Source organism: Pezoporus wallicus, unplaced genomic scaffold (genome assembly GCF_028554395.1).
Source record: "Pezoporus wallicus isolate ANWC-B61680 ecotype Strahan unplaced genomic scaffold, APGP_CSIRO_Pwel_v1 contig_818, whole genome shotgun sequence".
In the NCBI taxonomy this organism is placed as follows: Eukaryota; Metazoa; Chordata; class Aves; order Psittaciformes; family Psittacidae; genus Pezoporus; species Pezoporus wallicus.
The window spans coordinates 2,634,748-2,658,832 of NW_026636248.1; the positions used below are offsets into that span (position 1 = coordinate 2,634,748).

Consider the following 24,085-nt stretch of genomic DNA (forward strand, 5'->3'; position numbering starts at 1 on the left):
AATTATTTAAAGCCATGGTAGAAGCAGGAGTGAGTATCCAACTATAAATGCAGGCAAAGGAGAAAAAAGAAAAAAAAACAACAAACTAAGAGCAAAACAAAGCAGGATCAAGCAAAAGTGGGAGCCCCACTGCTCTCTTGGAGTTGGGGGCAGAGAGACTCCATGGTTATGCAGATTTGTAAATAACAGCATCTTAGATTTAGCTTCTGTTTCAAGCCACAAGGAAGCAAAGGGAGGGGAAAATCCTGTCCTTCCTGTGTGTTTCTGACAGTCAGGGCACCAGCACTCTTATGCAATCATCACATTACTTGCAACAGGACCAGTGCTTTCACCTCACCCAGCAAGCAGGGCTCCCACTGCCTCCCCAGCCACCATGCAGGCAGGTCATGCTCTCCTCTGCTTGCCCCTGGATTGCAGATGCAGTGTGATACACAAATACATAATAAACGTTTGCACTTCTATTATTTTTGACAGCTCTCTGCCACCACCCATAAGTTGCTTTCTGTGAGTGTGGGGGAACCCTTAGTGGCACACAGTTGAAATAATCTTTCTTGCTTTTTTCCCCCTCCTTATCCCAGTAAAAGCTGTCCTCTCAAAGCCAAAAGAAAGGGTGACAACACGTAAACAGTTACTTAATTTCCACATGTAGCAGTGTCGCTGCTATTGCCATGCTGCATTGAGTTGGTGTCACTGACAGAAGAACCACATGAAGCTTATGGAACCGCCTAGAGCCTACCATAGATGACAAAAGATCCCAGCAATGGCAGATGGCATGTGAATCACTGTAAAGGCAATTAGCAGCTAGCTGCTGGATTTTGACATGCTGGGGAGGACAGAGGGGGTTTTCTCTGCTCCAAGCAGTTCTCACCAGAGGGGCTGGAAATAGGCATTAGTCTCACTTTGCCCCCACAGAGTCTTTGCAACCAGCTCTCCTGGCTTTGAGGCTGCTGTATTGCTAGGTACCTGTAAGCACCCAGTGCAGAAAAGATTTGCAGCAGCAATAAAAATGCTGTCTTTTTACCTAGATGGGCACAAGTCACAGCTGCTGCAAGGAGAGAGTGTTTTAAGCAGAATGAAAAAGCCACAAAACACCTCTGCAGCAAAGGACCACCAAGCCAAGTGCTGTGAAAACATTAGAGAGTGCTGTAAGCAGTGATTGAAAATGCATCAAACCCATCAAATGCTTCTAAGCAACAATGACAAATGGATTCTGGAACTGTTCAAGCTGGATACCTGTCAAAATGAGTTTGTACGGTAGACAGCAGTCCTAAATTTTGATCAGAGAGCTAAATAAGAACTCTTCAGCATGAGCCTTGTCAGCATACATCCTTATCTTCAAGTAAGTAAAAAGAATAATATAAAAATGTACTAGTAAAATAATGCGCAGCAAACATCTCGTTTGTGTGCCTGCAGTGCAGACCTTGGATAACCCTGAAGCAGGGACATTATTCTGGGAAGTCTTACAGACAGCACTATGACCAGTAACACTCAGAAGGCTACCTTACTTCGGAAACCTAAGGTAACAAATTACATCAATTTTTCCTATTCTTGCTAGTTTGTTTGCTCATTCCTTTGCAGGCCACTGTTAGTTTTTGTGAGCTCTGCAGTAGGAATTCTTGTGTACTTTTTATTTGCTCACTGTACACACAAGAACAGTGACCTCTTTCGGGGGGCTCCTTGCACTGCTTCAATCAATAGCATTTACAACCTCTTACAGCCTCACAGACCAGGTGCTCTGTCTCTGGAAGCACAACATCTACTAACCCTTTCTGCTGAAGGAGAAGCTCTATCAGCTACCACCCACACCTGGACTAAGCAAGGCTGTCCACTTAAGAAGGGCAGTGTGCCAGTTTGCATTTTTCCATCCCAAACTAAGCATGCTGGTAAGTATTCAGTAGAGGCTAGATAATGCTACCTTTCAAAGAGCCAATGAAAGGGCTGTCAGTAATCCTCTCATCAACATCTCACTTCCACATTAGACAGCTCTTCCTGCTCAGTTTCACATTTCCCAGGAGTCAGAGGCTGTACCTCTCAAAAGCCCATGCTCCCAATGTTACGGAAGCACTGCTGCACACACTCAGCATCTGCTTACAAGCCACTGCTGGCACCCATGCCATAGGTTGCTTGCTTACTCCTTACTAAATCCAAGGTTGGGTAACTCTAGTTCTGCCAACTACTGCACTTACTGACTCCCAGGCTACTTTGCACTTGCTGACTGACTTCCATCAGTACGTATGACGGCATTTTGCAACTACTAATCAAGCCTGAAACAACAGTAAGAAGTCAATAGGTCCTTATCTCCATTCTATATGTAAGTAAATTAAGAAGACTGTGAATGCAACAGTGATGTTACATTCAAGCAAATCCTACTGAGTAGTTCTAATACAGACATCAGTCTTTCCTTGAGATTACTAAGCAACTTCTGTACAGAAAGCAAACACCAAATCAAATAAAACCAAAACAACAACAACCAAACAAACAAACAAAAACAAGCAGGAAGCATGCCTGCACTCTAATCTTATTCAATGTAGAGAAAGTGCTATATGCTGTATGTACATGATTACTAATCATCAGGATAGAGCCAAATGACGTATTACTATATGAAATTGCATACCACCCTGCAGATAGAACCAAGACTGCAAAGATATTTGGAGAAAATCCAAATGTTTGAGAAGTTATTTGAAAAGTTAGCAATTTTATCATATATAGGAACCTTCTACAATAGGATCAGCCCTAAGGATTTGACTGCTTTGGTATTTTGCCAGCTACTGAAACCAGAAGTTGCAATTACGTAATAACATTGCTACAGGTAATGTTTCAGCACCTGTAACTCATGTTATATAAGGCCCTATACCCAATGCACATTTTAATCTTGCCTAGTTTGACAGCATCTAATCATATCAACTATAATGCAGCATGTGGAATTTGAGTGCCACTGAATTTCAGAGAAATTGCTAACATGCAGTTCTGGAGGGTTTTCCAAAACTTTTCTAATGCCTCAGTCCAAGTGCACCAAGCCAATTACATGTCACAAGAAAGGAAAGCAACCCTTGCAGAAATAAATTTTGTGCCTACTAATAAAAGCCTTGTGAGTTTCAGGGAGTTCTCATATAATACCGGAACACACTTTACTTAATGTTTGCTTTGCTTCCTCCAGCTCAGAGCCTCTCAGGCAAAAAGAAAAACAAAAGAAAAGCCCAGCAGTAGCAAACTTTCTGAGCTAGAAATCAAAGTTCAAAATTAATTAAGATGTTCAGAAAAAGGATGTTGCAATGAAAAAGCACATACAAGAAACATATGAAGCTAAGAGTTACCTTACCTGCGGAAGTACTGCCCTTACTGAGGACAACCAACCACAGAGAGCCAATCTCTCTTTGAGTGGATGATAAGGTGACATGGGACAAGCCACAACATTGAGTTGTGTCAGTTTCTGCTTTCCATAAAACATGTCTAATAATACAGGTTTTACAAAAACCATTACTGCATGCTGCTGAAAAGTGCTGCATAGCAGCACTGCTTTTATTATCACCCAACAGAGGGCATTTAAGCAGAACATAATGACTGGCCATGTTTCTTCCACTGAGGACAGCCACTGACAGTATTCCTCACCGATTATGTTTTCTCCACGTATTAAAAACCAAAAACTCAACAAATGAACCAATCGCCACCAAAAAAAAACCCAATGGACTCATTAAACAGAGGTTTCAGATGGCTGCACTTCAGCAGCTGAAGAGTGCTAGCAAACCTACACATTAATGGTTTCTCAAAGCTATGATACCTACAAGTGATCCAAGTCTGGATTAGTACCAAAGCACTATCTTAAGGGTATTTGCGCAGAATCATAGAACAGTTAGGGTTGGAAAGGACCTGAATATCATCAAGTTCCAACCCCCCTGCCATGGGCAGGGACACCTCACATTAAACCATGTTACCCAAGGCTTTGTCCAACCTGGCCTTGAACACCACCAGGGATGGAGCATTCACAGCTTCCTTGGGTAACCCATTCCAGTGCCTCACCACCCTCACAGTAAAGAACTTCTTCCTTATATCCAATCTAAACTTCCCCTGTTTAAATTTTAACACGTTACCCCTTGTCCTATCACTACAGTCCCTAATGAAGAGTCCCTCTCCAGCATCCCTATAGGCCTCCCTTCAGATACTGGAAGGCTGCTATGAGGTCTCCACGCAGCCTTCTCTTCTCCAGGCTCAACAGCCCCAACTTTCTCAGCCTGTCTTCCTACGGGAGGAGTTCCAGTCCCCTGATCATCCTCATGGCCCTCCTCTGGACTTGTTCCAACAGTTCCATGTCCTTTTTATGTTGAGGATACCAGAACTGCACACAATACTCCAGGTGAGGTCTCATGAGAGCAGAGCAGAGGGGCAGGATCACCTCCTTCGACCTGCTGGTCACGCTCCTTCTGATGCAGCCCAGGATACGGCTGGCTTTCTGGGCTGCGAGCGCACACTGAAGTCGGCTCATGTTCATTTTCTCATCAACCTACACCCCCAAGTCCTTCTCTGCAGGGCTGCTCTGAATTTCTTCGCTGCCCAACCTGTAGCTGTGCCTGGGATTGCTCCCACCCAGGTGTAGGACCTTGCACTTGGCATGGTTAAACTTCATGAGGTTGGCATCAGCCCACCCCACAAGCGTGTTGAGGTCCCTCTGGATGGCATTCCTTCCCTCCAGGGTATCAACCGAACCACACAGCTTGGTGTCATCAGCAAACTTGCTGAGGGCGCACTCAATCCCACTATCCCTGTCACTGACAAAGATGTTGAACAAGACTGTTCCCAACACCAATCCCTGAGGGACACCACTCGTTACTGGTCTCCAGCCAGACATTGAGCCATTGACCACAACTCTTTGTGTGCAGCCATCCAGCCAGTTCTTTATCCACCGAGTGGTCCATCCATCAAATTGATGCCTCTCCAATTTAGAGACAAGGATGTCGTGTGGGACAGTGTCGAACGCTTTACACAAGTCCAGGTAGATGACATCAGCTGCTCTACCCCTGTCCATCAGTTCTGTAGCCCCATCATAGAGCCACCAAATTGGTCAGGCAGGATTTCCCCTTAGTGAAGCCATGCTGGCTGTCACCAAGCACCTTGTTGGTTTTCATGTGCCTTAGCATGCCTTCCAGGAGAATCTGCTCCCAGATTTTGCCAGGCACAGAGGTGAGACTGACTGGTCTGTAGTTCCCTGGGTCATCCATTTTCTCCTTCTTGAAAATGGGGGTTATATTTCCCTTTTTCCAGTGATCAGGATCTTCACCTGACTGCCATGATTTTTCAAATATGATGGACAGTGGCTTAGCAACTTCATTTGCCAGCTCCTTCAGGACCTGTGAATGGATTTCATCAGGTCCCATGGACTTGTGCACGTTCAGGTTCTTAAGACAGTCTCGAACCAGATCCTCTCCTACAGTAGGCCTAAATTCTTCATTCTCACAGTCCCTGCATCTGCCTTCTAAGACCTGGGTGGTGTGGTAGAAGCATTTGCCAGTGAAGATTGAGGCGAAGTTGTTAAGAACCTCAGCCTTCTCCAAACCCAGGGTAGCCAGTTCTCCTGATAGCTTCCTGAGGGGGCTCACGTTGTCCCTAGTCTGTCTTTTATTTGCAATATAACTATAGAATCCCTTCCTGTTATCTTTCACATCCCTAGCAAAGTTTAACTCTAACTGGGCCTTAGCTTTCCTAACCTGGTTCCTAGCTTCCCAGACAACATCCCTGCATTCTTCCCAGGCCGCCTGTCCTTGCTTCCACCTTTTATAAGCCTCTTTTTTTTCCCTCTAAGCTTCCTTCAGCAGCTCCTTATCCATCCAAGGAGGTCTCCTGTCCCTCCTGCTGCACTTCCTTCTAGTTGGGATGCAACATTCCTGAGCTTGTAGCAGCTTATCTTTGAATATCAACCAAGAGTTTTGGGCCCCCCTGCCCTCTAGGGCTATATCCCATGGAACCTTACTAAGCAGGCTCCTGAAGAGGCCAAAGTCTGCACTCTTGAAGTCCAGGGCACTGAGCTTGCTGTGTACTCTTCTCACTGCGCTGAGGATATGACAGTTGACAGTGAGTGAGGAGTTTTCAGTAAGGTATGACTCCACTACAGGAAGCTGCAAGCCTAGTATGGCTAAGGAAGAGTAAAAGAAGAATGCAAGGTCTTTGGAGAACATACTTCTTTCAAGCCACCAGACTTTAAGAGTTTACCTTGAGGTTTTTCAGTTGGCATGTCCTTAAAAGAACAAACCCCCAAACTCTAACTGGTTCAGTAAAAAAGAAACCCAAAAAAAACCAACCCCAAAATCAAAAAAAAAGGCAGTGTGATTCCTCAAACCTTTGCTCTGTTCCAGTTACAGCTGGCACATCTTAAATCTCAGCTGTCGAAAAACAGCTACTGCATAGTTGTTATTATTCCCCATTTGCATCAGTGCTCGTAATACAGCAATTTACTCTAACCCCCCTTAGCCTCGCCATGACTCCTCATCATGCTTTTCTGCTCTTCCAGAGAAGACTTCAGCTTCCATGACACACCTCTGCAGACATGACAAGCAACTCCATATATTGGATTAACCAAACTAAAACTGTTATTCTACAAGAACAGGCTGGGAGTTGAGCAAGAAAAACAAAGCCAATGGACCAGGTCGCAGGCCTTCAACAGAGGTCTTCAATCACCTGACAAACACCTTTCCTGTTCAAGGCATGGGTCCAGAACAAAGAGTAAAGCAAGGCCTGGGGCAAATCCTAGCCCTCCAAATTCAGTGTCTCACACAGGACTTCCACAGGTAGTACAGCATGAAGCTGATGAGGTCATGCAGGCATCTCCGCTGCTGTCACACTTCCTTGACACAGTTTCCTCAGCTGTGGTTTGAAAAACATCTTGGGATTGTCCTTCAGCTGCCAGTATACTTGCTGCAATTACTTTCTTTTGCTACAAAGCCTTTATGAGTTTGGTCTCTGGGGAGTCCAGGAAGGCCCTGCCAGCTCTGTATTGCACAAACATGTAGAACACTGAAGAAATTACAGATTCAGTGTCCCTTAGCTCACCTTCCTTAAACTCCACCTGTGAACTATATAGTCACAGAGCTTTTCCCTAACTTACGGTGTACACACTTTTTCTTCAAGCTCCATAAGAAGAGAGATAATGAAAGGGAGATGGGAGTAAAGCAGCAAAAGGTCACTGTAGGCGAGCTCTAGTTTTCAAATTCGAGCTTTTCAAGGAAAGAGTTGCTGATTTTCTCTTCCTGCAGAGTATCATAAGGCAGCAAGGAGGTCATTGTAGGGGAACACAGGCTTTTTCGAAGTTGAGCCTTTCAAGGAAAGAATTAATGATTTTCTCTTACTCCTGAGTACCATACCTGCAGGTCTGATGAAAAGCACAGAAGAGGCTGTCTGCTGAAAATAAGTGAAGTAAAGGATCTGCATTTTTGGATGATTGTGACTTTGTTTCCGTTTATAGGAATGATTATGTTAATTTAGTCTACAGTGCCAACCTGATCTCGTATTCTGGGCATACCTGCTGCAAGTGGCTGCTGCTCCTTCCCTTCCCCTGAACAGTTTTAATCCTGGTGGCCAATTTGATGAAGAACACTGGAAGGGTGTGTTGTGTTGGCTGATGACTGTTAAAAAAGTTTGATCTAATTACTGACCCGTGAAGAAGAGGCAAGAATGTGAGACCATTCTCTGTCCAACATTAGAGATGCCACAGAGGTCTATAGGAAGTGACTGGCTGCACAACTCCTGCAACTGGCTCCTAAACTTGGTTTAGAAAGACACAAATTTCCATCTGTCTCAACTTTTAATTGCACTCCATTTTGGTTTTAAATACTTCTGTCTTAAAAGTATTGGGTAGAAAACTCTAGGGCAACGTCAGTGTTTATGAATGGTCTAACATAATAAAAAAAAAAACCAAAAAAACCAAAACAAAACCAAAATCAGTTACCAGCCATGTGTATGTAAACATTATGCCCAATGATGACCTTGCATACTCCTCTACTGTTCCTCTCGTGTTTTTAAGACATAGTGCATCTGTGACAGCCACAAATATGGCAAACAGAACTACTGATGGGGCACCACAAAAATTAGTTGATTTTCTTTTTACTGAGTTTACAGTTATATGGAGTGCTTCCTTCTCTCCATCACAGGATGTACAGGTTTGCTTCTACTGAGATAATTTTGTATTGATTAATGTAGAGAAACAGAAATAGCACAAATTACACTTTTTTTGAGCTAGAAGCAATTCCACTCAGCATCACGTGCTGCCAAAACAAAGCAGCAGCTTGTTCCTTGCAGCCCATAGGGCCACATTGAAAGACACCCAGATACTCACCAGTGCATCACTCATCACCTGGGTACTATTATAAAACCACATAAGTGGCACAGAACAACTTTGGAAATCTGCAGAGGATGCTACAACATTTTTCTAATGACTTCTTCTGCTCCTCCGATCAGCCACATGCAGAACATGGCAAATGCTTATGCCCAGTCTGCTCCACCTCACTATCGATGCGTGAAAGCTGACTGCAATGTAGGCACAATAACTTTAGTTTAAAACTACTGTACAATTAAATGCACCTTCAGATGGCTTAAATGAACTCCAGCTTCCTGTTCTGAAGAGGCTCTAGTAAATGCTCATTTTCTTTGTTCCTATTGCTCATGTGCCTACGATGTGCAAGAGCTGCAATCCATCTGTTACTAAACCTCCCCTCAACACAGCCAGAACCTTACACTGCAAGAAACTGTACAAATAAATAAATAACCACAAGAGGGGAGACACAGGACAAGTGCCCCTGGTGAGCAGAGTACCCTAGGAAATACAGCCTCTCCTTTTTAAGACAAGCTGCCAACATTTACTAAATAAATAAAAATAGAAGCAGCAAGTGCCAGTGCAGTAGTTTTCCTTTCTAAGATCACCTGCTTTTCTTCACTAAGAAAGCATTTTAGCACTTGTAAAAGTAATTCTGCCTGTCTTGATTGTGTGTGCTCGCTTTGGCAGGTGTAGAATTAAGTTTCTTCACAGCAGCTAGTACGGGACTGTGTTTTGGATCAGCGCTGGTAACTCGGGGATGTTTTTCTTATTGGTGAGCAGCGCTTGCACAGAGCCAAGGCCTTTTCTGCTCCTTATCGCACTCCACCAGTGAGCAGGCTCTGGGTGCACAAGCAGTTGGCAGGGGACACAGCTGGGACAGCTGACCCCCAGTGACCAAAAGGATATGACCTGTATGGTGTCATGCTCAGCCTATAAAGCTGGGGGAATAAGAAGGGGATGTTTGGAGTGATGGCGTTTGTCTTCCCAAGTAACCGTTAGATGTGATGGAGCCCTGCTGTCCTGGAGGTGGCTGCCTGATGATGGGAAGTAGTGAAGGAATTCCCTATTCTGCTTTGCTTGCCTGCATGGTTTTTGCTTTAGCTTTTAAACTGTCCTTATCTTAACCCATGAGTCTTCTTACTTTTACTATTTTGATTCTCCCTGCCATCTCACTGGGGGAGAGTGAGTGAGCAGTTGTGCAGGCTTAGATGCCAGCTGGGGTTAAACCACAACATTGTGATATGTTAGTTTCTAATATAGTAGCAGAGGTATCTTGGCAATTATAATTTCTGCTGTGAGTCATGCAGTAGTATTGTATTAAGAATCTATTTCCCTGAGCTGAAAAAAGGAGTCCAAGTCAGGAATTTAACTTTGACTGTCATTTTTGGAACACACTAAGCAAACCTGAACTAACATGAGAAAGGGTTTTCTTCACATTACTTATTCTTTTGGAATAATTCATTAGCTAAAGACGTCTCAACCCATACAGTCTAACATGAAGTCCTAACTGGAGTCTCTTGCCTTATTTAAATGGATTCTGCTAACTCTTCTACTGTCATAATCCCCACTGCTATTTTGCATCAATCATTATTCTCAAAGAAAAGTCAGTAAATCCACTTTTTTTTTCTTTTTTTTTAACAGAAAAAGCTCTGAATTTCAATGCCAGTGACATTCTCTGTCATTAGCATAAATAAGGTGCTTTTGAACGAGTGACTCAAACTTCAGGACTGGAAGAAATATTTTTCTGTTACTTTTTTCCTGTCTCCTCATCATTTTAAGGTAAAGAAGAAACAAAAGTTATTGCTCATTGCAGGGTGAGGAGCTGAAGAACTCTAAAATTGTAGCCACCACCTTATGGCTTTTTGTACAGTGTTTTTTTATTTCTTTTTTATTTCTTGATAAAGTCAACATTTTGACCCAGAGAATACAGAATTTGCCAAAGTTTTCAAATACACAGCTAAAGTTTTTAAGTAATCCAAATGGCCTCAAAAGCAAGGAAGCAAAAAGCCCTTCTGGTCTCCACTCTCCATTTGGCCAAAAAGAAAATAGGTACGAGATAACTTCCATGGTTACCTCTTAAATTCCATTCTTGTTACATACAAAAGGTTCCTGTGACTCAGCCAGAATATTTAGGATCGAACGTATTAGTGATGCTCACCACATAGTCATCAGAATACGTAATTTATGGCATCCGTTCTGTTCAGGAAAAAGGAGACATTGCTTTAATATCTATTAGTAATCTATCACTGTTGTTTACATGGAGGAAAAGTGCTAATAAAGGCTGGCATTTTTCCCTGATTCATTTCAGGTACAACAGCAGATCTTGCTCAAAACTGGCTGGTACACTGCCTGGAACGGGCTGTCTCCTCTCCATAGCTGTGCTGTTGATGCCTTCCAGCAGCCCGGAGGTGCCAAACCTGTACCAGACTCTTTCCTTCCTTCTGGAAACATGATCACAGCATAATCACCTCCTTCTGAACACCTTTTTATTCATGTGTTGCTGGTTTTATCCCCTGTACTGCTCACAGACACTGCCCGTTAATGAATGCTGAACAGGAAAGTAAATACAGGTATCGGAAGATGAAGCCCAAGCAAAACTGAAGCGATGTTATTCTTTGTAACACTAGCCAAAACAGCACCACTGGAGCCGACTTACATACTTTTACAAAGCTAGAGTTTATAATAACGTGAAAGGTTATTCTGTTGGCAGGCAATAACAACAGAGAAGCAGTGGCCAAACTCCGGCTCTTGAGCCGTTCTGTGTTTGCCTACATGCAATTCAAACAAAGATCCCCAGCCAAGGCTCACCCGCATGGTCAACAGCAGATCAGTATGCACTGGCACACTGACAGCTGGGCAATCCAATCCTTTCAGCCTCCAGCCAAAATGAGCTATGAGAGGCTGGTGCCACTGGCTCAGCCTGGACTGCTGCCACAACCGGGCCATCATCACCAGAAGGCTGTCGCTCCCCCTCAACCATGCAAAACACTTGGATTCCCCTTCCCAACTCTCCTTGCCCTCTGAAGATGTGCGCCTCATGACTCAACTGGAGACTCTGATAAATGGTATGGAGTTGGGAAGGCTGACCACCCATACACTACTAATGCTTTGCTATTTTCTTAACAAAATAGCGTGTGTTTAGCCTCCAGCAGTCATGCAGGAAACCTACATTCACTCATTCCTCTCACCAACTAGAAATCTGAAGGACAAGAAGTGATGCACAATAGAAACATCTTAAATAAAACCTCCTGCCCAGAAATGTGAAATCAAGTTTGTGTTTGCAATCAAGCGAAGAGAAATACTTCCCAAAATGCTTGATCTAATCTCAGCTGAACTGAAACTATCTTAACTAAGCTTTGTGTAGCAGAGTCAAGAAGAGCTAGAGACATGCCTGGCAAATCTATGCTCCACCCTCAGCTGGGTAGTCCTGATAAATGTCCTGGGAACAGCAGAAATTAATATTGCAACACAGTGTAAAAACCCGCAGGGTATCCCAGCCTGATGAGGAATTATATTAGGCTCCTGGGTGATGAAAACCATTCAGCATTCATCAAATATCAGTGTAGTAATTCAATAGTTTTATTTAGCTGTATTTTCATTTGCATAAATAAAGCCAAGGGAGATACCTTCTCTGTGCTATAAATTGTTGCTCTTCAAGGTTTTTGAGAGTATCACTTTCTTTTACTTGGGAGCTGCTTAATAAACTACATCCATTGTTATTAAGCCTTGTGTGGTGCTCTAGTCCTCCTGCTAGATCCCAAGGAGACAGATCACAGTGAATTACTAAACCTTTAATTTACTTTTGATTAAAAAAAAAAATAAAGGGAAGGAGAGAAAACAGATCCACATAGGCAAACTGCTTCAAAGGCAATTAAGAGCTCTGGAAGATGCAAATGCACATTCTCTCACCTCTTTTTTTCCCTTTTTTTTAGGTTCCATGTGGACTAAAATCAGCCTCACATATGCTTGGGGAAGCTTTCATTCACTGGATGGAAAGATGTGCCATGCACCTGTCAGTCAACCAACCAGTCTTGCTGGCTTTAAGGTTAGTGTTAAATTGAGTTAACCCTTTTTCACAGGCATTTTTTGCAGGAGAAAATGAAGCACGAAGACAAAGTAGTTTCCTAAACTGTAAAGATAAGGAACATATATTCCAACTAAAAATGTAGACTTGCACCATGAAAGGGAAATTATCCTCTAAATCCATTGACAGTACTAGTCTAATACTCAGCTGGCAAAACCATATGGGGCCACGAAATCAAATAGCCATCTAAGTTCTATAACAGCTACTTACTTCAAGATTCAATCCTGCACTTATTCTACCACAAAATTCTCCTGTAAACAAGTAACACATTTCCTAGAAATAGGTGCAACAGAATTGTCATTAAATGGAATACTTTATTTATTCATTCTACACAAACACATACAGATTGGGAGTAAACGTCTATTAATTCTTTTGAAAAACACCAACTCTAACATACATAATGAGTCTGTCAAAAGTAACAAAATCAGAGAAAGCAACATTTCAAAAACATTCAAAACCTTTGGGCTCCTTCTGGATGAAAAATTTGATGAAAAAACAGTTTTAAAAATAGAGCTATAAATGAAGTAGAAGACAACAGGCAAATTATCTTGACAAGGGGAAGGGCAGAAGAAAAGATAACTTTATAATACGACACACACATCAGACCTGGTGGTGTAGCCATAGGTAACAGAAGAAGAGAAAAAAAAAAAGCCCAAATGAAACAATGTGCCCTTTGACTGGAGCATCACCTCTATGCAACTTATTTTTGTGTTTTGGCTTACTTATCACAGCAAGACCAAGACTTCCTTCCAGGCAGTTCAAAAGGAACCAAACAAAAATCAAACCCAAAATGCAGGAAATAAACTCTAATTTCTTCTTTTAGTGGGATGAAAGGAGATAGAAGAAATAGCTTTTCTATACAAGAAACACCCCAATTTAAAAATACTTGCTCTTTAGAATCTTTAACCTCTGAAGTCCTGAGAGTCTGGATCTAATCCTCCCAAAACTTCAAGCACCAGCTATGGCCTAGCTCCCAGGTAAACATGTAGCAGTGCTGTATCTGTTCTCTTTGCTGGACAGGGATGCCCAGCAAACAAACATTCACCTAGATTTGCAGTCACAAAGGAGTTTGGTAGTAATGGCTAATCTGAAGATACTGAGAAGCGGATAACATTTCCGCTGTCTCTGCCTATGGGCGATTCCTTTACTGCCAGGATGAGTGGTAGCTAACTAAGGACAGGCACTTGACACCCTCCCTTCCCCCACATATCTGGGCTATTCAACTAACTATTCAAAGGTTAAAAGTCAAGCACATGCTTATCTATTTTGCTGGTAGCTGCCCAGCTGACTACAATTACAGATCCTCTCCTTGTACAGGCGAGATCACCACAGACTTTTTAGGGAAAAGCAGGTCTTCTGCCCTATTACTCTCCTACTGGTCAGCGTTGCCTTAGGTCCACACATCTCTGGATGTGCCCTGCACATATATTTGTGGGTATCTATATGAAATGTTGCAGAATACAGAATAAAAAAAAAAGAAAATCATCACATCTTTCTCTAAAAGCTCACAACTACACACCAGCTCCACGTTTGAGCGGTCAAAGCAAAATTTCAGTGTCCGTCAGCTCAACGGAGTGTCTCTCAAATTAGCCAGTTCTGACAATCATTTTTTCTGTTTGCACCATATGTGTATGTGTATGTGTAGAAAACCACACATACAAAAATAAAGATTTGTCTCACTATTTTAATACACACACACATATATATATGTATATACAAATGTAAATCACTACGATGAATTGAGATGAAGGTGACCCAGGAGCTCAGATTCAACTCCAGTTTCTGCCACATGCAACCTCTGAGACCTTTGGGAAGTCACTGAAACTCAGATGCTTCCTAATTCCCCATTAATTTCATTTAATCTGAGACATTGTCTCTTTGTGGGATACTTAACCTTCAGGTACCTGCCTAAATTAGGAGACCAGGCTCCCCCTGCAGCCAGTCATAGGAAAGAGGCTGCCCAGCAGTATGATAAAGAAAACAAGCTCCATATGTTCAAAACATAACTGGAAGAACTTCTTTCACTACTGAGTGTAAAAGGAGCGTGGGAAAGCTAACTTTAACTAAAGCAGCTAAAGTCTTTGTCTACAGTGTGCATGTATGTGTCAGCCTCCTGTGCACTTCAGTTCCAGCCCATAAAAGAGGAATGACAACATTTCACTACCTCGTAATAGTCTCGGCAAAATAAACACTGGAAAGGCTGGGAGACCTCAAGGTACTGTGGTGATGTAGTCACACAGGAGACAGACTGTGACCTAAAAAGAACAGATTTTAACCCCTGGAAGGGAAGCTGTGAAGCTTATGCAGCAAATTTGAATCACTTTGGATGTACTGCGTGGGTAGAACCAGCCCATCCAACAGTTTTATCTCATGTTCTTGGGAGGCCCCAGGTGCTCAAGACACCAATACTTCTGTAACTTTAATTTCACCTTGAAGACCTGCATGAATGTATTTTAAATGCATTATATTTAGCCTCATACACGATATCCATATAGACACATACAGTGTTAACTATTTCAGGATCCCCACAGAGAGCTGTTAGCATAGACAGAACATGCCTCAGCATACTATTTAAGCCACATGCACCATCTGCTCCAACATTTTAATGTAATATACCAGGCAAGAGCTGAGCAGGAAAAAAACTGCTAGATGAAAGATATTAAATTTCTCCTTCCCCCAAACACCCCCAGATGCTTGATATATGAACCTAGCTTACCCATAATTAATATTTAAGAACATATTCATAAATGTAGGGAAAAAAACCCACCACCAGCAAAAACACAAGACAAAAATACCCCAAAACAAGCACACATAAAAAAAACGCAAACATGCACAAAAGAAATAGAGTCCTGTGTCTGCAAGGTTACACTGACATAATTTTCCTCTTAACTACTAATATGCTGCCCATGGAGAACTGTCTAAACTAATAATCCTTCTGCCAAAACCAAAACGAAAAGGAGTGGACAGGTTAAGAACTTAAAATTGCTACTTCCCTTCAGGCAGCAGTTTTGATGACCTTTAGTAAGTGACTAAAGAAAAATGTACTTAGCGTGTCATTGAAGCCAAACAAGTTGTACGTGTTAAGTCTTGTATTTGGCTGAAGGTGGCAGCCCTGGGCTAAGTACAACTCAAATTCTGGAAGTAAGTCTTGCATCTGATCTGTAAAGGGGCTTCCAAATGGTAAAGACTTACACTTCAAGAATCAGGTTTCACCAAGGAGTATACTCATGACAAATAACCTTCCACCTTTTAAAACAAGAGGAATGACTTGCAGAAGTAATGACAAATTCCTTTTGCCGTGTTTAATTGCTCATGAAGAGGATTAGACAAGGTTAGCAATTTTTGCTTCGTTAGAAGTACCCACCAAATTAACAAGAAACACAGTACTAGGAAAATGACCCTTGCTATAATTTCAGGCTATTACACACAACTGGAAGACCAAGACTGCCCAGCAACTTACAAAGCTGTAATTGTATGCAAGCCTCTGACAAAATGTTCCCTCCATAGCCTTACAGAAAACCCAGCTCTTGCTCATTTCCTTCATACCATAACAACCTCCTACTATTCATGATAAAAAGCTGAAATTCCCTCTTCCAAACCCCTACACCACACTGTGTGTGTTGTTTGGTGGTTGTTTTTTGTTTTGTTTTGCTTTGTTTTAAATGATTGGGGTTTACAGCCTCTTGATTTTGGGGTAAACTTTAGTCCAGTTTTGTTGCTTCCGTCCCCAGGTAACATTCTGCAACACTGAGCACTGAGAACATTGCCATTGATTTCAATCAGCAAAGGATCACACCCTAACTGCTTTCAATTTCGCAGTTACTAAGCAACACTATGTGATTGCAGGCTCCAAGTAAGCAACGTCCTGTATTCAAAGGCTTGAATCCTATAACTCCATAACTGACCTGGAAACTTCAGCACCTACTAATGAACACCAGCTTTGCAAATCTGGGATTACAGACTCTTGAAGCACAGAAATAAGTATATCTTATGTGCTGTTAATTGATGTTAGATCTACTGAACCATAAAATTTCCTTGTATCCTTATCTTGGACCTAAAACGAAGAGCACTTGCTACTACACTTTAAAGTTTCTATATTTTTCCCAGGGTTAACCAGAATAAAAATCTTTTTTTCTTTATATCAAAATTCATAGATAATGTTCCTATTAAAATTACATATTCAGGTACGCTTCAAGATGAAAAACAAAGCACACGAAACTGGAATTTTAAACAGTACAGTATGTTAGATTTTATACTTCTTATTGAATATTGATTATAATAGTAAATATCTATCTTACATTATACCAAATAATTGCTCTAGTTTAGAACCAGCAGCCTTAGGGGAACATGTAACAATTCCTTACAATTTAGTGTGTTTGCAGTAGTGCCCATTTTTCCAACGATTATATAAAAACACTGCCATAGGGTATATATTTTTTTTTTTAAATAGCATCTATCACTGTTACTGAATAACACCATATTCTCAGTTTTGTTAGCAGTAGTAGACTTTCCTGAACACAAACAACTCTCACAAAATACTCAGTACTGGATCATTCCCACTACCCAGTGAATTATAGGAATGAAGCTGGCTGTCCCTCCTTGGGCAAACCTTGATCTTATTTAACATTTTAAGAATGCAAAATTTCAAGAGTGAGATAAGCATGTTGGAATTCCACATACGATAAGGCTGCAATAAAAAATGCTGGTTGGTTCTGTTCCCCCCCTCTATCTTGGTTCTTCATCATACCTGTGGCTGTGGAGATGCATGCCAGAAATAATTAGAAATCTAGTTTGTTAAGAAGCATGGGGAAGGGGTGGAAGGGGGGAGGGGGAAGGGAAGTGTAGAGAGAGAAGAGGAAAAGAGAATCATAGAGACTCTTCAGAGACCTCAAAAGATAAAAAGAACAGAATAAGAAAGCCAGTGATGAAGAGTACTATCATTGCATTTAAACATATTTGACATTTTTTCCCCTATAACTGACAACGTTTCTATTTACACATACTAAGTATCTGCATCCTGTTATATTAAAAAGCGGTTGAAATAAAAGAAAGGCTCCTTCCAAAACATAAGGCGGCATCAGAAAAATTTGATAGGATATTGTTGTTCAGAAAGTAACAACAAATTTAATGCTGATTGCATGGGGCATTAAAGCTACAATAGAATTCTTCACTCAAGACAAAAAAATCTTAATATGATCAGTCAATACCATCAAAGTTTGCTGCATGAGGAGGTTAACCTCCAAAGAGCTATAGTGAGGTTATTTTATACAAGGGAGTCATCATTGTAGTCCAATAGAAACTTCAATCAACCTAAAATACCAGCTATTTCCAGCTTATGTCCTGGCCCCTTCACAGCATAGGCCGTGATTTTTCACTCCTCCAGAGAGTTTCTTCAGTTATTCCGCATTTTTATTGTGTTTCATATAGATTCATATATGAATATATCTCTTCAACAAACAAGAAAAGAAAACCACAACCAACCACCTCCACCAAACCATCAAACCTGTGCTGAAGCATCGTGACTGTTTAAATTATAATCACCATAGATAACGATGCATGTCCAGCTTCTACTTTGAGCGACTGGTTTTGATTGCCTCACAAGCCAGTCTTTTGTATTCAATCAATAACATACAAACAAAAGGACTTAAGAATTTTGAAGTAAAAGCTCTCTTCCTTTCTCTTAGGTAAATATTGTTTTATGGAAGGAAAAGCTTGGGCAGGCTTTGGAAGGTAGTTGAGTTCTGCTATGGAGAAGATAAAAAAAAAAGAAAAAAAAAGAAGGAGTTATGAAATAAAATGTTCACCTCCATTCTGGACTCCTGGAATTTTGAATTTTGGACAAAAGCAGCTTGCTGCCATAACACACTCAAAAACCACTAAAAAATTTATGGGATAGTAACTGCAAACTTGGCTTCACCAGAAGTAGATGCAAATTGGCATGCCAGGAAACCTACTGGGGTTTTTAATCATTGCAAAAGAGGATTAAAAAAAGAATACTCAAAGGAGTAGTAGGCACGGAAGACTGATGTTTGACTCCTTACCTGACTGAAAATGAGCTACCTTGTCCTCATTGTTACTTTGATCCAAATAAACTAATCATTAGCCAACATAAGTATTAGCCATATTTCATCAGTTGTGGTAAACAATCCAGTGCTTCAATAAAATTACAATGAGATGCATTAGACTCAGCTTTTGTAGCCAATTGTTTTTGCAGAGTTACTGGAGGGAGCAAAAAACCAAAACTCTGTCTACACAAGGTGCAACTCTCTCTAAAAGAAGTGAAAAATAATTGGCATTTCCACAACTAAGGTTGTACACACTGAAAGTATGTTGCTAATAAATAATCTTTTATTATTTGCTTGTTTGTTTTAATAATACAAGTCTAAAAGTCATTCAAAAGCTAGACTTGTGACTAAATTCTCGCAGGGTAAGAATTACAATGAAAAGTTAGGACAGTTGTGGTGCAGAAGGGATATAATGCACCATAATTCAGAAAAAGAGGTGACACATAGTAAACTGGAAACTTTGACTGCTGTAGAAACCACTGGTGTTTCATGTACATTCATTCACATACACACAAATGCATACACTAACTGTTTTGAGGCCACAGTATAGGTCTCCTCACACATGTTAAAAGTAACCTAAATATAAGAATTGAGCAACATAAAAGATTATCAGGAAGAAAGCCTCAGCACTGGTGTGTCGTATCTGATGCAATTAAAATTACACAGTAGCCTTTCACTTCTGAGGTTGACCAGAAGCTGTATTATATTTACTACAACACGAACATAATAACCTGAGAAAGAAAGTTAGCATAAACTATTAACCCACTGCGGAATAACTCTGGAAGAGGATATCTTTTAAAAAGAAAAATGGTCTCATTAAAACAGATGAAGGCTTTGAGAAAAAGCTGTGCCAAAGAACTGGGACCAAAATTGCACCATTCATAGACACCATACTTGGACTTGAACAGAAAGAATTCAGAGCACATGAAAAATACAACAAAAGCTTAGGAAACCAATAAAAAAAGGAGTACAACCTGGCTATCTGAAAGCACACTTGTGAGAATTAAACAGATCATATTCCAAAAGGTTCCCATACCTAATTAATAGTACTAGAAGACACTGAACAACAGAGATTTTAACATATGCAGTCTGCCCTGTCCTTACAAAGAATTGCCTATTCTCAGCTAATAAAACACAAACATACAAAATTTTCTATATACAAATAATCAGAAAAATCCCCCACTGATTCTCCTCTCCTCCTTTTGCTCTGTAATAATTCCAGTTAAAATAAGTTATGCTGTTCTTCATGCAGTTTACAACCTCATAAACAACCTGAGGAGAAAAGAAATAAAACGAAAGCAAAGAGCAACCTACCATTTAGCTAGTGACCAAATAGGCATATACAAGATACAACATTCTTCCTTCTATGCTTTACAGATAAAGGAGCACTCTGATATTCCAAGAATCAGGGGAGGTCATTTGCTTATGATACTTTAAAATTGAGTGTGAATGCACTTGGCATCTCTTAGAAGGAAAAAAAAAAACAAAACAACAAAAAACACCCCTAAAACCAAACACACCTTAATTTGTCAGTTTCTCTTTTAAAGCTGACATCTGTCTGTCTCCTTACTGCTCAAAAGAAAAGGCAAGCTTTCTGCTTGCAGGCTTCAGATCACTCGCTCAATTGCTACCCTCAAATCACAGCATGCAAGGGCTGCATTCCACCTAAGGACTATTTGTGGTGGCTGACACGAACAGAGATGTCTGCGCTCACCAGGAGAGAAAGGGGCATTTCAGACTGTGAAGCTGATTGCACTGAAGTGTTTGCCAACAGAGATGTCAATGAAGTAAAGGGGTTTCAATACCTGAGTTAACTAGCTGTTGCTCCATGACCCCGCAGCCCAGAACCTCCATCCATTCTCCCTGGAAGTTGATCTCCATCTCAAAGGAAGGGTGAGTAAACGGAAAGTAGCAGTCTACCCATCTGACTTGCAGTCCTGCAGCAGTGTTTAAAAAATAAATAAAAATGAAGGGTGTATGGTTAAAAGCCATCCCCCCAACCATCTGTAAAACTTGCCCTTCAACTAATGACACCAGTTACCACAATCCTGAGAAAATAAATAGCAAACAAACTAATTCACAACACTTGCGCAAGGCAATAAATCTTAAAACTTGTGGGAAAAAATGATCATGTCTTTTCTAATATAAAAAACGCTTTGTGCAATTCAAGCACCCTTTGAAACCAAATCAATCATTTGTCAAACTCTAGCAACCACCTGGCATCAAAAAAAATGAGGCAAGATCATGGAAAGCCAGTAATTCCGTTATTCTTTGTACTAGGAAATGACTAACTACTCATAGCAAAAGCTAAGTCTTTAATTTTTACTTAGTATTTTAGGGATCAATTAGGCAAGTAATTTTTTCATCAGAACCTATTTAAAATACAAAGCTATTCCTTCTGTATATGTTTAAATATGGAAGTTAAAAAACAGATACTAATACACACAAATAGAAATGCATATAGACAGAGTTGTACATTATTAAGATATGCTCTATACCAACACACATGGAGTATTCTGGACACGATACAAGATTTTAACATTATGTGGATGTTACATGTAAGAGATGGGTACCACTGGGTAATTCTCCCTCCTCCCCAGCTCAGCACCACCACGAGTACCACTGCACAAAGAAAGGAAACCCCTGACATTTCAGAGCACCAGAGACAGAAGAGGACAAAGTTTAGAGTGCCACCAAAGACACTCTATCAAACATCATTATATTTGATGAGTTCTAGTTCTTGTAATAATTTAAACCAGCTTTGTTTTGTTAAATACATTTTTCTAGTCATTAGGTGTCTGGAAAAAATGTCTCAGAAACATGAACAGTAAAAACTCAAAGAAGAATTGAACTGCAAATGCTGGGAGTTAATGCCTTAACCCCAAGAAGCCCATCTTTCCCTTCAGTTAGGCCAAATGCTAATCAGCACATTAGGATCATTAACAACCAGGCAGGTCCAGTTTTGAAATCAAGGGGCATAGCAAAGGTTGCTTGGGTGATGGTAACTGTTAACACTACTGGTGTGATTTCCAGGCTTTGAGTTTGTTTTGTACAAGGAACTTAAACCATGAAATTGCATGAGAGGTTTTAAAATATTTTCTGTATACTCAATGATTAATTTCCTTCCATTACTTCTGAAACATTAAATATGGCTACAGAAATTGAAACCGTAAGTTACCACAAAAGCAGACATACATAGCCAAAATCTAAAATACCTAATAGTTCCAGGGAACTTTTCTGGATGCTATGAACTTCCAGATGGAGAGGCAGGTTTCAAACACACACATCGGTACTTCTACATCTTTTCTCTTAAAAATCAACCTCAGGAAGTTATATGAATGATAAAAAAGTGTTTTGGTAATTGTACACACAGAACTCATAAACCCGGAAGCATTAGCAATTACATTATTCCTAACTGTGCTGTGTCTTACAGCAATCACTTTATTGCTTTTTTGTTTGCATAACAAGAAAAGACTACACACATGAAAAAAGTCCTGTGTGTACAACAGTATAGTGTGCAGAACAGATTTTTTAATTTCCCAGTCCTGGTACAAATGCATTTTTAATCCTAGGGCTGTACAACTCTGCATTCACTGCAAAGCCATGTACATATAAAATATCTTCATTTAGCCTGCAAAATTTGCAACTGCAGCAAGAATGACATTGAATATTCAAGTAGTTCCATGTTCAGTAACAACATTTGGATGATGGTTTCTTTTTAATCCTATGCTTACTTCAAAATGAAGCTCTGGGAAAGAAAGGATTTCTCTGGTTTTTGTTCTTAATTAAAATAAGCTTTAAAAAGTAAAAAAATGAATTTAAAGCTCTTTTTAATTTTGAATTTTAATGCATATTAAGTACTTAAGAAGAATTTGTTTTAAATGTAAATAAGCAAAACAAAAAAAATCTGAATAAAGCAAATCAAATTCACAATGAAGAATCAACTCTCACCTTCTTTCTGTTCTCTGAATTAATAGTTAATACCATATACCACAATAATTTTATTCATACAGTAGCCAAGACAATTGGGAATACCTCTGTAGTTTACATTCAAGTGTTCTTTCAGACTTTTGGCTCTGGAAGACTTTACTGAAAAGCAAGGGGTGCTCAACCTTAAGCAAGATTAAGCTTTCCAACTGCATTTCTATAGATTGTCACAGAATAAGTGGGTACATTTATTATTTATATACAAAATACTGTCTCGGTGCTCAATATATTCCCAAGGAATAAAGGACATAGCTCACACTTGGCAAATTGAACCACTAAAGACTTAAAAGGATTACAAAGATGAGTCTTTCTGTAGTACTATATAATTTACCTGATAAGGCTGAATTTATTTCTTCATGTACAACCTATGAAATGCCGACAAAAATTATATTCTCTAGAAATCTTAGGAGGCCAAGAGATGCGTATCCGTCTTAAAAGACAGAGGGTCTTAAAAGAGCATAGTGCCGAATCAAACCAAACACTTATCCCTACATGCAAACTCAGTGATTTCCCTAGTTCAAAGAGATGATTTTTTATTAGCAGAGGACACTTGCTCATTTCACAGCTTCACAGTGCTCACAGGAATCCTCCCAGTAGGTACACCTCCATTAGTAACTGTGGTGGGTTGACCCTGGCTGGACACCAGGTGCCCACCAACGCCCCTCTGTCACTCCCCTCCTCAACTGGATGGAGGACAGCAAACACAATGAAAGGCTCATGGGGCCAGATAAGGACAGGAAGAGCTCACTCACTCACCAGTTACTGTCACGGGCAAAACAGGCTGGAGCTGGGGAAAGTGTTTAATTTATTACTGATCAAGTCAGAGCACAGTAATGAGAAAACAAAAACTAAACCTTAAACCACCTTCCCCCCACCTCCCTTCTTCCTGGGCTGAACTTCACTGCCAATTTCTCTGCCTTCTCCCCCCACAGCAGCAGAAAAGGGGAAAAGGAATGGGGGCTGAAGTCTGTTCATCACACTTTGTGCCTGCCGCTCCTTCCTCCTCAGGGGGAGGACTCCTCACACTCTTCCCCTGCTCCAGTGTCAGGTCCCTCCTATGACAGACAGTCCTCCATGAACTGCTCCAGCGTGAGTCCTTCCCATGGGCTGCAGTTCTTCATTAACTGCTCCAGTGTGGGTCCCTTCCATGGGTGCAGTCCTTCAGGAACAGACTGCTCCATGCGGGTCCCCTGTGGGATCACAAGTCCTGCAGCAAACCTGCTCCAGCATTGGCTCCTCTCTCCACGGGCCGCATGTCCTGCTATGAGCCTTCTCCAGCATGGGCTTCCCATGGGGTCACAGCCTCTTTTGGGCATCTCCCTGCTTCAGCGCAGGGTCCTCCATGGGCTGGTGGACCTGCTCCTCCATGGACCACCATGGGCTGCAGGGGACCGCCTGCCACAGCAGGGAAATCTGCTCTGGTGCCTGGAGCATCTCCTCCCCTCCTTCTTCACTGACCTTGTGACAGTCTGCAGAGATGTTTCTCTCTCATATTCTCCCTCCTCTCTTCTGACTGCTGCTAGTGTTGTATAATTTTCTTTTTTCCCTTCTTAAATGCATTATCCCAGAGGCATTACCACTGTCACTGATGGCCAGCGGTGTGGGTCCATCTTGGAGCCACTGGATGCAGGGGAAACTTCTGGCAGCTTC

General features: G+C 41.0%; 1 protein-coding gene across 9 annotated transcripts in view; it reads right to left on the reverse strand.

Annotated features, from left to right (window-relative positions):
- The window catches only part of FARS2 (phenylalanyl-tRNA synthetase 2, mitochondrial), a 245,703-nt gene that overhangs the window by 150,238 nt on the left and 71,380 nt on the right, over nt 1-24,085 (reverse strand). For 8 of the 9 annotated variants that reach the window (XR_008970901.1, XM_057399311.1, XM_057399310.1 and 5 more), the window contains one exon: nt 20,254-20,385. The exons of the other annotated variant lie outside the window; for it this stretch is intronic. Coding sequence is in view for 7 of the 8 variants with exons in the window: in XM_057399311.1 (XP_057255294.1) it covers nt 20,254-20,385 (132 nt within the window). In the remaining variant the exon portion in view is untranslated. The remainder of the gene's footprint in view (nt 1-20,253; nt 20,386-24,085) is intronic. 9 annotated transcript variants of the gene reach the window in all.